Raw genomic sequence first — 15984 nt, 5'->3', positions numbered from 1 at the left:
CATGGGCGATCATTAAAGGAGCGTTTGGGGAGTATGGAACTGTTGTAGACGTGTTTATTCCAAGAAAGATCTTGCAGGATAAGGGAAGGGTAGCGAACTTCACGTTTATTAGGTATAGAGAAAAGGATGAATTGAATGGGGAGGACATCAGTGGATGGATGGGAATCGACTCATAGTGAAGAGAGCTGAACCAGTGCTTAGGGGCAGAGATAAACATGAGGACAACGAGGTAATGGGAAGGAAAGGAGTTTTTCAACCCAATACACGAGGGGTAGACGGTAGGTCATATAAAGAGGTAGCAGCAGGTGAGGGAATGAAGTCACACAAGGAGAAAGGGATGGTCAAGCTAGAGGAAGATAAGCGAAATAAGGCAAAGATGGAGGAACTGAAAGGAGAATTGAGAATACGGCTCAAGGGAAAGAGGTAGTTGGTAATGAAATAAGAAGGCCAAACTGAAAATTCACATTCTTTTAACTTTGCACAATTATTCAAAGCATGAAACACGTGCTTAGTTTGATGAAAATTCACATTCTACAATGATGCTTAACAATAAAGTTTAACATAATACTTGAACAATATTCACACTTACTAAAATCATAGGATAACAAGATAATTAATTTTCTTCATTATATAAGTAAATCAAAATGAATGGTGCAATTAATCAGAGTCAACATTCTCAAAAATTTTGTTGAAATTTTAAACAAAAGTAGACTAAAATAACTTTAAAACATGACATTTAACAAAAAACAAACAAAACCTAAAATTTTAAATTCTCCTCCAAACTTAAACATAACATTCTCCTTAATGTTAAAAAGTAAAGAAGAAAAGTTAAGAATATTCCCTTGGTTAATGGAGATCCTCTAATCTTCTTCTTTATCCTCATTATATCCAAAGTTGTTGGGAGAATCTATTAAAGTGACAAGCTGTAAATAAGAAAAAAAATAAAAAACAAATTAATGGAAAAATCTAACTAAATAAAAAGATAACTTCAAAGAAATAGAGTTTTGAAAGCTTGGGTTGCCTCCCAAGAAGTGCTTCTTGATAGTCATTAGCTCGACCGTGGCACCCCATGTTACATTTCTTCATCCATAACATACAGCTTGAGGCTTTAATGGCCTCACTCTCTATCTCTGTTATCCCACATGGATAGATCTTGATCACTTTAAAAGGACCTAACCATCTTACCTAACGTTTTCATGAAAAAAGTTTGAAGCTTGAATTATTGAGTGACACTTGCTGTCTAACATGAAAATCAAGACAACTGAGAGTTGGTGGACGATGCTCCTCAAGTGACTGCTCGATTTTGATTTGTGGAGGTGGTAGCTTTAACCCAAAGGTTGGTACTTGATCACTTATAGCTAGAGAAATGGGCTTACCCTTACCCTCATCAATCACATCCATTTTAAAGCAACTAACTGAAGAGGTGGGATGCTTAATTGCATTGAAAATATTGAACTCTACTACCTCCTTTTCAACTTAAAAAGTTATCTTGCTTTTCTTCACATCAATGAGTGTGCTTGTAATTGCCAAGAAAGGTCATCCCAAGATTAGAGAAATTTCTACATCCTCTTTTATTTCAAGCACAAGTAAGTTAACCGGGATGTAGAGATGTCCCTCTTTAACCAACACATCTTTTATGATCCCAACAGGATGAAAAATTGTCCTATCTGCTAATTGGAAGGTAACTGTAATCGGTTGAATCTCCTTAAGTCTAAGTTTCTTAGCAACAAATGAAGGCATCAGTGGCACATTAGCACCCAGATCACACAAAGCTTTAGAAAATTTAGAACCACCAATAGCACAAAGTATAGAAAAACTCCTTGGATCCTTTAGCTTAGGTGGGAACTTGTTCTGAATAATAGCATTGCACTTTTCAATGAGTGTAATTGTCTCATACTTGCCCAGCTTTTTTTTCTTTGTCAAAATATCCTTTAAAAACTTAATATATGAAGACATCTGCTCGAAAGTTTTAACAAAAGGGATGTTGATGTGGAGTGTCTTGAATACTTTTAGAAATTTCTAAAATTGAGCATCCAACTTTTATTTTTGAAAGCATTGAGGAAATGAAAGAGAAAGGTGAATTATTGGTGCATCCTTGACTTGCATTTGGATGTTTGACTTTCCAACTTTCGATTCATTCTCAACTAGCTTTTCTTGTGACTTTTCTTGCTTACAATTGCTGTCAACCTTTTTCCCACTCTGAATATTGCTATACAAGGTTCCTTGCCTTCCCTTCTTGGATTTGGCTCAGTATTACTTGGTAGGATTCTTTAAGGCCTATTATTGGTAGCATTGGCTAGCTGCCCCACTTGAGTCTCAAGATTTTTCAATAAAGCTGCCTGACTAGGAATAAGAGCATTTGTCTTAGCCATGTATTGCATGAGCAGCTCCTCCATGGATGGCTTCTTTTCTTGCACTGGGGGTTTAGGTAGCTATGGAAAATCCAAAGAAAAATGTGGTCGTGGAGCTGATGAAGAACTTTGATTATTGTTTTAATAGAAATTGGGATGATTCCTCTACCTTGAATTATATGTGTTGAAGTATAGGTTGTTTTGTTGCCTATTCCCCATAAATTGCATTGACTTCATACTCAAATGACATTGATGGCTTGAATGCCCCTCACCACAATAATCACAAGAAATAAAAAGACTCTGTATTGAATAGCTAAGTTATTCTAATAAAAAGACCCTAAACAAAACTTGAATTAAGATTAGCTTGTTTGGTATTAATATTAGCAAAAGAATAGAAAAACAACTCCCCGACGACAACGATGCAAAAAACTTGTTACTTGTTAATTTATCAAGACAACTTGCTTTAGAACTTTTATTAAATTGGTAAAATATTATGCAAGTGCACATAGTAAACAAGTAATATAATAGTGAGTGAGTTATCGTCTTCACAGAAAATTATATCTAAATTCTTACTAATTATTAAAATTAGGTAATTTAATCTTATCTAAAAAAATCTAGTTTAAAATTAATTGAGAATGAAAATTAAAATAGCAAAGCTAAACTAGTGCACTAAGCTAAAGAAAAACCTAAAAAATTAAATTGAAAAACAATGGAGAAGTACTTAAGGTTATGGAAGTGCGTGTTTATCCCAACTACTCCTCAACAATGGAATAAAAAAAAAAAAAGTTTAGGCGGTCTGAGCGCTTCGCACGGACATTTTCTTTTCCATTTGCGCGGATGTGCACTCCGTATTCATGGCTTAGACTAACTGTCTAGGCCCAGATTGATCCACTTTGGGCTAAGTTCAGACTTTAGATTTTTAAAAATCATATAATAAAGCAACTTAAGTCCATAACTATACATGTCAGAGGACTGGACCGAGTCCGGCTTAACTTTTCTAAACATCTGCCTAGTTAGACCCAATACAAACAAGACCTGACCCGGCTCATGTAGAGCCCCTAGCCGAGTAGCCGTGTGCAGCAGATCTCATTATAGCACTCTCCAGTTACCGGCTCTGCTCAATCATCACTCTCACTCCTCTGGATAACGGAAGCCTGACAGTCGAAAAATGCGAGCGAAGCAAATCCCATCATCCTGGACAAGATCCAAATCCCAAATCCTCCTCCTCTTCTCCACAGTTTCCCTCCTAGCTCTTTCTTTCTTCTTGTTCCTCTCTTCTCCCTCCGACCTGACCCGTTCCTCCACCCACTCTTTCCCGCACCCGCCCATCCGACCCGAAACCTCCTTCGTCGCTTCCCTCGAATACTTCCTTACTCACAAAGCTCCCAGTCACCAACGCCGTGCTTCCGACGACACGGTGGGTACGGTGCTCGAAGATGACGTCAGGAAACTCGACGAGAGGAAGTTCGCCAAGGAAATGGAGTGGGTGCACGGTGATCCATATTACCCGATGAACATGCCGGTCAGGGTTTACGTGTACGAAATGCCGGCGAAGTTCACCTACGATTTGCTTTGGTTGTTTCGGAATACTTACCGAGAGACTTCTAATCTCACCTCCAACGGCAGCCCCGTCCACCGTTTGATCGAACAGGTGAATTTATCAGTTAAAATGACTTGTCGGTTTAATATAAAAATAATTTTTCGGCCTTTTAAATACATCGATGAAATTTGTTGAAGATTTTCGATTTGATTAGTAGGGTTTGTTTGGCTTCCTAGAAAATTTGCAGGAAAGTGAAAGAAAGTGTGAGAAAAATGAAAAAGATAGATATCCTCTTTTATCGGAAATTTAGTAAATTGTTAAAGTTTACTTGAATTTGTTTTGGTGATGCAGCATTCTATTGATTATTGGCTTTGGGCGGATTTGATTGCACCGGATTCAGAAAGGCTTTTGAAAAATGTAGTGAGAGTTGATAGGCAGGAGGATGCTGATTTATTCTATGTGCCATTCTTCACTACGATTAGCTTTTTCTTGTTGGAGAAGCAACAATGCAAGGCTTTATATAGGGTGTGAGTGCGTTTCCAGGTTTTATAATATTTTTGTGTACATTTTCCTGTTTCTATGTTTCCAATTATTAAATGTGTTTGAATCTACTCCTATTCTGTTGCTTGTCTGATGTTATGCCATGTTTGTTGGATTGTTCGGGTCTATCAGTGTCATAACTTAGGTAAATGTATTTATGGAGCCTTTGATTCCTCTAAGGGAGATGGAGGACAAGTAAAGAAAATCATAACTGGGTCAAGTCCTAGGCATTTGACGGAGTACTAGATTGAGTGTGCTGCATTTTATAGTTTTATTTTGTTTGAGTGAAACTAAATTTTGTGCTGTCGCTAAGCTGAACTTTCAAAATCAAATCTGCATTAACTTGTTTACTGAGGCATCCTATCAGAGTTTTGGCTTGTGTCTCATGAGTTATGTTAGTATCCTTTTTTTTAAATCCATTTTTTTCCAATTGGAAAGGTTTTGGGATACATATGTTCGACAAAAATAGTGTTATGGAAAGAGTTCTGTAATGTTTTATATGGATGGATGTGCTATTAAGTTTTTGTCCAATTGGAATTAGAATTTGCTTATTCTAGGGTCTTGTTTCCTTTGGTTGCAGGAAGCCTTGAAATGGGTGACAGATCAGCCTGCATGGAAACGATCTGAAGGAAGGGATCACATATTTCCCATTCATCATCCGTGGTCCTTTAAGTCGGTTCGCAGATTTGTGAAAAATGCAATTTGGCTTTTACCTGACGTGGACTCAACAGGGAATTGGTAACTATATGACTTTTGCAGATAAGATGGAACTTGTAAGTTTACTAGTCATTTCAGCTTCCAGAAAGTGATATATTTTAACATGCTAGGTACAAGCCAGGGCAAGTTTCACTGGAGAAGGACCTCATTCTCCCTTATGTTCCAAATGTTGATTTATGTGATACAAAATGCTTATCAGAAAGTGAATCAAAGAGGACAGCACTGCTTTTCTTCCGTGGACGACTTAAAAGAAATGCTGTAAGAGTTTCAATTGTCTTATTAGAGTCTTTGATTTTTTGTACTTGCATTAAATTTAGTAGAGCATGAAAGAAAGGAGGATATTGTTTTGGGCATATCTGAGTGTGCATATGCACGAGATCTAGTCGAGAGACATGCCAATTTACCCTTTTCAAATGCTAGCATGGTAGAACAAGAAAGAAATGGTGGAGGGGAGGGGAAGGACGAGGGGACTGTCTTAAGAAGATTAATGGATTTTTGATCTCTAATCCATAGACATGGCAATTTATCCGTTTTAAACAGAAAAAGGTGAAACAAGAAAGATGCCTTTTTGGTGTTTTTCTGTGTGTGTGCGTTTGCCTGTGCAAGCGTGCTCAAGAATGAGACAGAGGTATTGAAGAGTATTAAAAGAATTAGTGATATTGAGAGTACAATAATCTGAAAATCCTTTTTATTCTTTTATGTTCTCTTTGGGATCATATAAGTTCTTTGGAAAGCTATTTGACAAAAGTTTTTAGAGATTCGATGGTTTGAGTCATCATATTTTTTATTTTTCCCCTGTTCACCCATTTTTTATTATGGTTGAACAGGGAGTAGCATTACCTGTTTCTTTGCAACATTTTCTCTCCTATGTCTAACTTGCTTATATAATGTCTTCTGTTTGATCTTTTGGCTACTTATTTAGTAGTTTTTCTTTTTCAGGGAGGAAAGATACGTGCTAAACTTGTGGCAGAATTAACAGATGCCAAGGATGTAGTCATAGAGGAGGGAACTGCTGGGGAGGGAGGGAAAGCTGCTGCTCAGAAGGGGATGCGCAGGTAAGATAAGCCGATTCTCTTTCACAATGTTTTACATCCTCCTTTGTCATAATGGTTGTAATTGTTTCTTCTGTCATCAGGTCTATATTTTGTTTAAGTCCAGCTGGTGACACTCCTTCCTCTGCTAGATTGTTTGATGCTATTGTCAGTGGGTGTATCCCAGTTATTATTAGTGATGAATTGGAGCTTCCTTTTGAAGGAATACTTGATTATAGGAAGGTATGTATGCCCTTTTAAGAGCTTGAGTTGTTACTTACTCTCCCTTGATGCATCTTGGCTACCTTGAGGTTACTTTTTACATTTTGTTTAATGACTGCCTAAAAGTTGCTTATTATATGATTATGAGAGTATTATTAAAATAGGCATGTAGGTTGAAACAATATTGCGGTCATTGTGATCAATTAATAACCAGAGTCAGTTGGAAATCTGCCTTCTGAATTATATGTCAAGTGAATGAAATTCTGTGCCTCCTTGATTTCATGTTGCATGAAGTGAATGATTATGATTACTTTATTATCAGTGGGCAGTACATATGTAGATCATCATTCAAAGCATTGAGAACCAGATTTACGCATAAATTTGCTGGTTTTTTTATTATCATATCTATACTCTGATTTATGCATATTGACTATAGGATAAACCACTTCATCATGCCACAATTCAGTTCTCTGTGCTACATGTACAACTTGAAATGGGTAAGCTAATTTTGTTGGTGGGTAGTATGGTATGGGTAAGATATATTATGAATATGGTCTCTTTTAAATGAATGCCCAGGTCCAAGGATCATTTTGTTCCACAGAAAAATGAACAGACTTTTGACACAGTTTCTGGACAATAGATACGTTAAATTGTTACCCTGCCTCAGTTGCCTGTGTATGGAGCCACCTGTCTCCCTGTGTACAATGCCATGTGTCAGTATGTCATGTTTGGGACTGATATGCACTTCATTTCATTCCATATTCTTGGAAATCTCATACTATAAGGGACTTCATTTTATATACTGGGATATTCTATATTAGCCCTTTTCCCTCTTAGGAATTTGTTTGATTTTGTTAAAACATAAAAGGAAAAAGTCGATTAATTTGCTGATTAAGCTGCTATCAAAGAGTTCAATGGGGTGTCATAAATTTATGCATAATAGACAGTTGCTTAGATTACCTCTGTTAGTTATTTTTCTTTTTTCGTTTCCTTTCATGCAGATAGCTATATTTGTTTCTTCAACTGATGCTGTGCAATCTGGTTGGCTTCTAAGATATTTAAAAGGCATTAGCTCTACTCAGATCAGAGAAATGAGGAGGAACCTTGCAGAGGTTTGTGATTGCAAAGTTTACATGCTTTCTTCACATGTTGTAGAATTGCTTTACCTGTATCTTGTGCAACGAATAGATGGAAAGACAAATGAAAATTTTATCATTTGGTCTAGCGCTCTCATTTTGAAGCCAAAACGTGTCATTTTTTGAATATTGATCTCTTTATGCCTTTGATAAGTATTCAGCTTGTACCTGGGGAGAAAATTTTAGCATTTGGTCTAGCATCCTCATTTTGCTTTGAAGCCTAAACTTGGCATCTTTTGAATATCATCTCTTTGTGCCTCTGCTAATTATTTTTGTACCTAAATGTTAAGTTCTATTGATAGTTGTATGGTAATCCATCATTTCCTGCTTATCTTTGATTTTTTACATTGGGATAATAATGTTAACCAATACTATCTTTTATAATTTTAATTTGACTGAAACTTTTCGCTATCATCTTTCCAGTACTCAAGGCATTTCGTGTACTCTAGTCCTGCTCAACCCTTGGGTCCAGAAGATCTAGTTTGGAGAATGGTTTGTAACCTTATGTTCACCAAAAATTTAGCTTGTAATTTTATCCTTTGCTATTTTATTTGAGATTTAATGCTGAGTTATTTTGCTCTGAGCTGAGGCTTGTTTCTGTTTAAAAAACTAATAAAAAATAAAACAAAAGTCTCTTAGATAGCAGTAATGATGCTGTCTCATTACCTGGGAGACCTTAGCACATTAGTATTAATTGCTTAAATAGCTTTACAGATCTGGTGGGTTGACTTCCAGCTTGTGAGGTTGCTTGTACGGAAATATTTCTACTAGCATTAGCATGAGTGTTAATGGTTGAGCATTTGACCTTTTCTATGTTCTTATAGTTGGTGTCTGTGTAGATGCTTGGTGTTGGTTGATTCAGCAAACTCCTACATCTTCAAATCAACCACATTACATATTCCAAAAATATGTGTATAAATTTCTTGTGTTCTTTTTTTAGTAAATTGCTGATCTTCCATGAAAGAATGTATATGGTATAGAGACATCCACAGATCATGAGAACGTGACATCGTGCGCGCGCGCATATTTTCAATTTTTTTGTTTCACGTCCATAATTCTATTGTTAGAGGAATTTTCTTTTATTTCACAAGATTCTCTCCTTTGTAAAAACTGGTGGGAATACATGAAAAAGTAATATGTTTAAATGATTAATAAGTTATGAAGTACTAATTTTGCATATATTTATTGGTTGTGACAGATGGCTGGTAAGTTGGTGAACATCAAGCTCCATACTCAGAGATCACAGCGTGTAGTTAAGGGATCAAGAAGTGTGTGCACTTGTGATTGCAGGCGTGGCAACATCACCATTTCCACTCCTCTCTCTTGATCGTTCTTGCTCAGTTGAGGTTACTGTGTATTAGAATCATTCTTTAAACATACATGTATGTGTAAGGCTTCCTCTTAAAATATAGTAGTTAACTTTAATGTTCATTCCAAATTTGTCATGTTACATATTTAATTTGGCCGGCATGCATATTGGTGTGCCTCTATTCAAAGCTTTCTGTGTTCAGATTATACTTGGGAAAGATCTCCCATTCTAAAAATCTCCATATCATGATCAAGAAAAGATCTCTTTTCATTTTTCCTAAAAGTTGTCTTTTATGCCACAATTAAAAAAAATTATTCAAAGGAATATTTACCAGATTTTTATTTTATTATTTTACTTTTGGATGTCTTTAATTATTATTAAAAAACCATTAAATTGATTTTTCATTTTTGTGTGGGTGAACAAGAACAACAAATCACTGAAATTAATGTTTTCTTCTCATGATTCTTGAGTGATCATTTTTTTTTTTTGTTCTTTAGCGGTGTATAGGATACAAGATTCACATTCTTCTGAGGTAGGTTTGATTAATCTTAATTTAAGCCCTATAAATAAACAACTTATCCTCCTGAGAAAAACCAGTACACTAATTAAGGACTCTCTTCCATTTTATTTCTCTCCAATCTCCAATGGCAGTTGGAAAATTCTTCCTTGTCTCCCTCATTGTAATTGCTTTTATGGTCTCCTTAGTTAGCTCTGGTAGTCTCTCATCTCCCTCTCTTTGTTTATGCAACAAACAGAGATTTTAACTGAATTTCCTTTTGTCACTATTGTGTCTGATCTTAGAGAATAGTTTAGGGTTGCAGATGGTGAAATGAAAATAGTCATTGATCCCTACTGCTTTGATGCATGTTCTGAATACTATGGAAACATTGAGTGTGATGAGGACTGCCAAGCCCAAGGATACAGCTATGGGACCTGTCTTCACAAACAAGGAACTGACAATATTGAACAATGTTGCTGCCAGCTCTCTCAGTTGTAAACTCTTTTAAACACTCAACAATCATATCATCTCCTTCTAAGCTTAAGTTCTCAAGGGTTCTATGTGTGCTTTGATCAGCCAATAATAATGTTCTGTTACCAATATTTTCAGAATAAAACTATTATTTGTTTTTTTTTCTTTTTTGTTTTCATAAAGATATAGGAAAGCATATACATAACTAACCTTACCTTATAGCTAGAGTGAACTACATATTTATTTCAAAAACAAACTATAAATTTAATTTCGAACCATGAAAGCAAATGCATGTCAAATTTAAAGTAATTAATCAAGAAGGTGGCCTTGAAACCGGGTTTTAATGTGAAAGGTTTCTGTTCTAAATCGCTAAAAACTAACACAGCATACTATCAACCAATTATTGAATATTAGATAAAAATCATAAATTAAATTTATTATTTATTGGTAAATTTGATTAAAAGAACTCAAAATTAAAGGTAAAATTATCAGCAATATTTTGTAGGAAAGCAAATAATCATTTATCCTTAATTTTTTATACAAAAAATAATATTAAAGTTAATTATAACTATTCACAATATATTTAATTCATCACCTTAAATAAAATAATAAATTCACTTTTTACGTCAAAATATTTGCATGGATACTTCAAACTTATCATATTAGCCAGAAATCTCATTAACAAGTTAAGACACAATGTATAATTAAAAATTATAATCTCATGCATGAATGAGTTACACTTCTAAATTAATGTTCTAAAAAAAAAATTTGCCCTTATTCTTTTTTCACTGCTAATCATGATTCTTGTATGACCATTTTTTTGTCCTTTTAAGTAGCATTTCTTTAGCCATGTATCCAGGGTTCACATTCTTGTGAGGTAGTTTTAATTAATTAATCCTAGTTTAAGCCCTATAAATAAAAAGCTTCTCCTCTCGGTCATTTTATTTCTCTCCAATCTCCAATGGCAATGGGAAAATCTTTACTTCTCTCTCTCATTGTAATTGCTTTTATGGTCTCTTCTGTTAGCGCTGGTAATCTCTCATCTTCCACCCTTTGATCTCTTTGTTTGTGCAACAAACAAAGATTTAACTTAGCCAGGTCAAAGGTAGCTTAAGTAGTACACACATAGAAGTATTCACATGGATCAAATATAAGTAGATAAGCACAAGAACTTTGCATGAATGTACTAGAAAAAAGATGAAATATCCCTTTGATTAACATAAAATCTTATTTTGAAGTTCACGAAAATGATTGCTTTTGTCATTGAATTTGATGTTGGAAAGGGTGGGAATTTTTGGGGTTAAAGAGTAGAAATATATTAATTATTATAATGAATTCTTTTCTATTTTGATAATTAATTATAATGAATTCTAATATGATATGTTTGGGTGCAGATGGTGAAATAATAGGTAAGTACATTCGTCTTCGTGCATGTTCTTCAAATCCGTACTTTGGAGACTCTGAGTGTGATGAGGCGTGCAAAGCCCAAGGACACAGCTATGGGTCATGCCGCAACGTGCGAGACTATATCATTCCACAATGCTGCTGCGATTAGTTATCAACTCTCTTAAACGCTCGATAATATGTCAAATCATAAAGGCTTCTATCTATGCTTTGATAAGCCAATAATAATGTACTGATTACATTTATTATCAGAATAAAAGTACTTTTATATGTCGCTATATCAAGCCAAGAAACCCTTCATGCATACAAAATTATTAAATAAATTTATCATAAAACGTGATAGTAAATCCTTATTTAATAATTCTTCTGGTTGGGTACAGTGTTTAGAGATCATGAATAAAAAAAACAATGAATTTTTTTTTTTTAAAAAAAGTAATAGGCAAATACATACATGATTAACCTTTATCTTATAAACAAAGTGAAGTACAATTATTTCAAAAACAAAATATAAATTTAATTCCGGATCATGAAAGCAAATGCAAATCAAAATCAAACCTATATTTAAGAATTGAAAATAATAAATTAAAAAGCTAGACGCCTCAATAACCTTAAATGTTAAAGTTAAATATTTAAATGAGGTCGCATTTTATTGAAATTGAGAAAAATATTTATTAAAATTTTATTATTTTAACTTTTGAGATGCGAAATTTTAATAAAAAAAATTTTAAAACAAGTGATTCAACTATTTTTTCCTATAAATTCTTATATTAAGATAAGATATATATGTTATTCACCATATTCATAAGCCACCAAACATATATTATTTAGGATAACTAATTGTAAATCCTTTAACTATTTTCAAGAACTTTCTTACAAGCATTATTGTCATGTTGATCACGGGTGAAAATTAATATTTTCGGAACTTAACAGATATCTTCATCTTCAATGCCTTTGGTTCCTATTCTTCGATGGAGCAGGAGCTGGTGGAGCAGGGGCTGACGTTGCAAGGGTTGGTCCAATTGGGCCAAAAGCAGTTGCTAAAAGATTATGAAATCTTTGCAAAAATAATTTTAAAATGAGTGATTGAACTCTTTTTTCTGTGAATTGTTATCTTGAAATAAGATATATATGTTACCTACCATATTATTAAGCCACCAAATATACATTGAAGGAATTTTTTTCATTTTATGATGTGTGTGGCAATGAGTATAGCATCACCCAAAAATGAATAGGGAATTTAGATTGATGCAATAAAGCCCTAACCACAACAAGAAGGTGTTGATGCTTGCGCCCAACAACACCATTTTGTTGTGCTGCAAGACAATTGATGAACAATACCTGTTGAATTAAAAATTTTTTTTATCATTATCTGATCGAAAACACTTGATAGTAATTGAAAATTGAGTTTTGACAAAGTTATGAAAAGCTGGTAAAATAACATAACCTTCAGAGTTATTTTTCATTAAGAAATCCAAGTGAATTGTGTCAAATCATCAACCAAAGTGAAAAAGTAAAGGTGGCCATTAATGGTTGGAATTCTATATGATCCCCAAAGGTCAAAATGCAAAATTTCAAAACCAAACCTGTACCTTGAACATGAATAGGAAAAGTTAGTTTTTTTTGTTTTGCCATAGGTCACACATCACAAGTCAAGTCATTTGAATAAAGAAATTCAGGGTATTGTTGATGTATTACATTTATTCTATTGAAAGGTATATGGCCAAGTTTGAAATGCCACAAATCAAAACAATTTTGAACTGTTTTACAACTGTTTACAAAAACTGTAGAAGGAAACTTAACAATTTTATCAATGCTAAACTTGGATAGGTATTGTTCATTCTTATTATCTTGTACCAAATACAATCTTGAAGAGACTTTAGCAACCCAGTCACTATCTAAGAGGTAAGGCCCTGAACAACACAGCATGCATCAGTAAAAATGACAATTTTTTTTAGAACTAGTAGGCTTCCTAACTAAAATAAGGTTGAAGTGAAAAGATGGAACACAGTACTTTATGTAATACTAACAAGGATGTTAGTTTGACTATATCTATGTGTGTAACAATGGCTTGGACATTGTTAGGTAATTGAACAAAACAGTTATGAACAGGATAGCTAGGCAGAACTGAAATTCTCTAAAGAATAAGAAACATGATCTGATGCTCTAGTATCTATTATCCAAGAATTTGGTTTAATGATTATGTCATGAGCATGCTTATGTTTAATGGACATTTTATGAGCAACATTAGAGCAAAAATGATTAGAAAGGATACTTGTAACTGTAGAATTGATTAAGGAAGGTTTAGTCTGCTGAGTGTTCAACAAAATGTTAGCATCATCTTCACTACCAGAATTACCATCATTGATGAGGGCCATTAATTTTTAAATTTGATGCTTGATGAGAGATAATTAAGACATGGAATTAGTGCCAACCAAATCTTCCTTTTGTCCTGGCTAAGTAGTCATTTCTATAAATGAAAAAGAACCATTTGTAGAGACATTATTTATTGCTGAAGTATTTTTCTTAAAATTTCCTTTGCATTTAGTGAATTTGAAGTTTTCAAGAAAACTAATAAGCTTAAGACACTTCTCCTTCACATGACCTTTTTTACCACAATGACTCTTTTCTTCTTATTATCAATAGTCACTGCCATAGTAGATGACTCAATCATTGGATTTGACAGAAGCATCAAACTCCTTTGAGTTTCTTCTCCTAAGACTAGATTATATACTTTATCCAAAGTAGGAAAAGGTTCCATCATAGTAAGACCTTAAAGTAGAAAAAGTCTCATTAAGACCATTAATGAACCTAAACACCATGTCTTTCTTATATTGATCAGAATATTTCTTGAAACAAACCAAATTACATTTATCACATTCACACTATGGTAAGGGTCTGTAGTTCCTAAGTTCTTCCCAAATCCCTTTAAGCTCAATAAAACATGAATCTATAGACCTATTTCCTTGTGAAATATTGCTAAGATTGTATTGAAGGTTGCAAACACGGGGTCTCATTTGGTTGAGCAAAATTTTGCTTTAAAATAGGATTACTAATTGTAGATCCTTAACTATTTTCAAGAACTTTCTTACTAGAATGAAATTTTCTTTTATTTCACAAGATTCTGTCCTTAATAAAAACTAGTGGGAATACATGAAAAAGTAAACTGATAGAAATACATTAAAAGGTAATATGTTTAAATAATTAATAAGTTATGAGGTACTAATTTTAGAGTCTAAAATTATTATTCTTAAAAAACAATTAAACTGATTTTTTTTTATTTTAGTGTGGATGAACAAGAACAACAAAAATTAATGGAAATAGGAAAAACAGCATACAAGATTCACTTCAGAAGAATGGTTGTTCTTGAGTGATCATTTTTTTTTCCTTTAGCCCTGTATACAATACAAGATTCACATTCTTTTGCATTATGTTTAATTAATCTTAGTATAAGCTCTATAAATAAACAACTTATCCTCCGGGAGAAAAACCAGTACACCAATTAAGGACTCCTCTCTTTCATTTTATTTCTCTCCAATCTCCAATGGCAGTGGGGAAATCTTTCCTTGTCTCTCTCATTGCAATTGTTTTTATGGTCTTTCCTTAGTTAGCTCTGGTAATCTCTCATCCCCCTCTCTTTGTTTACGCAACAAACAAAGATTTTAACTTAATTTCCTTTTGTCATTATTGTGTCTGATCTTAGAAAAGAGTTTTGGGTCTAGATGGTGAAATGAAAATAGTCATCGATCCCTATTGCATTGATGCATGTTCTGATTACTGCCAAGCCCAAGGATACAACTATGGGACATGTCCCTTTTAGTTAGTCCTTTAACTCTTTTCAACACTCAATAATCTAAGCTTATTTTCTCATGGCTTCTGTCTCTGGTTTGATCAGCCAATACTAATGTACTGGTTACCTATATTTTCAGAATAAAAATATTACTTATTCAAAAAAAATCCAGCATGAAATTTTTTATATACCATTATATCAAGCTAGAAAACCTCACATAAAAAATTATTAAACAAATCCAAAGTGATTTATTAAGACGAATATGATAATATTTGTTTATCTAATAGCTCTCCTTTGGGTATAGAGTTTGCAGACTTAAGAATCAAGGAAACAAATAGAAATTTTATGGCTCTAACACATTTTCTTTTCAGGATTTCCTTAAATGAATAATGCCTTAATAGTGTGTTTTTCTATAAAGAAATAGGCAAGCATGTACATGATTAACCTTACCTTATAACTAAAGTGAATTACAAATTCATTTCATAAATAAAATATAAATTTAATACCAAACCATGAAATCGAACTAATTAATTAAGAAAGTAGCCAAGAAACCAGGTTTTGCTGTGAAAATTCGTTTTTCAAGTCCCTGAAAACTAATTACACAGCTAAAGCAACCCTCTAAAATGCATTTCTTTCAGCTATTGAGCAACAGAATTCACACTAAAGTATAATTTTTGACCCAACCAAAAGTCTGCAGTTTTCAGAGATATGCCATCTTAATATATAGTTTTAAAAGATATAAAATACAAAAATATAATAGTTAATGTTCATGTGGTTATCAACTGTCAAGGTAATTTCTTATAAAAAATCTGTAGGGATGTTTTTTATTTGTAGGATTTACTAAATATTAAAATAATACATTTATTTGAAAGCTACCTTACCTAAAATAAGCAAAGAGATATATGCATATAATCAACCACTTACTGAATATTAGATAAAAATTAAATTTATTAGTTTGAATCAAATTTTTTATTTAT

General features: G+C 33.5%; 2 protein-coding genes across 4 annotated transcripts; one reads left to right on the top strand and one right to left on the bottom strand.

Moving 5' to 3' along the window:
- Positions 1-1536: 1536 nt before the first annotated feature.
- LOC110414858 (uncharacterized) lies at positions 1537-1956 on the bottom strand. Its single transcript, XM_021426266.1, has one exon. It carries the CDS (start codon positions 1954-1956, stop codon positions 1537-1539), a length of 420 nt encoding a protein of 139 aa, XP_021281941.1.
- A 1483-nt stretch (positions 1957-3439) lies between these two features.
- Positions 3440-9052, top strand: LOC110416000 (Exostosin family protein). Of its 3 annotated transcripts, none has more exons than XR_016351137.1 (9): positions 3444-4002; positions 4243-4416; positions 5012-5169; positions 5259-5406; positions 6088-6203; positions 6284-6422; positions 6838-6898; positions 7403-7513; positions 7961-8029. XR_016351137.1 is itself a non-coding variant. In XM_021427817.2 (9 exons), the coding sequence occupies exons 1-9, from the start codon at positions 3520-3522 to the stop codon at positions 8862-8864; spliced, it is 1527 nt and encodes a 508-aa protein (XP_021283492.1). In that variant the 5' UTR covers positions 3446-3519; the 3' UTR covers positions 8865-9052. The 3 variants fall into 3 exon arrangements, 2 of the variants coding, with proteins under 2 accessions (XP_089639481.1, XP_021283492.1); XM_021427817.2 differs by lacking the exon at positions 6838-6898 and adding an exon at positions 8736-9052 and having other exon boundaries at positions 3446-4002; XM_089783355.1 differs by lacking the exons at positions 7403-7513; positions 7961-8029 and adding an exon at positions 6978-7385 and having other exon boundaries at positions 3440-4002.
- Positions 9053-15984: the final 6932 nt, after the last annotated feature.

Source organism: Theobroma umbraticum, unplaced genomic scaffold (genome assembly GCF_002168275.2).
Source record: "Theobroma umbraticum cultivar Fairchild unplaced genomic scaffold, ASM216827v3 scaffold_147.0, whole genome shotgun sequence".
NCBI classification, from domain to species: domain Eukaryota; kingdom Viridiplantae; phylum Streptophyta; class Magnoliopsida; order Malvales; family Malvaceae; genus Theobroma; species Theobroma umbraticum.
This window is presented reverse-complemented; position numbering and strand designations above follow the sequence as displayed.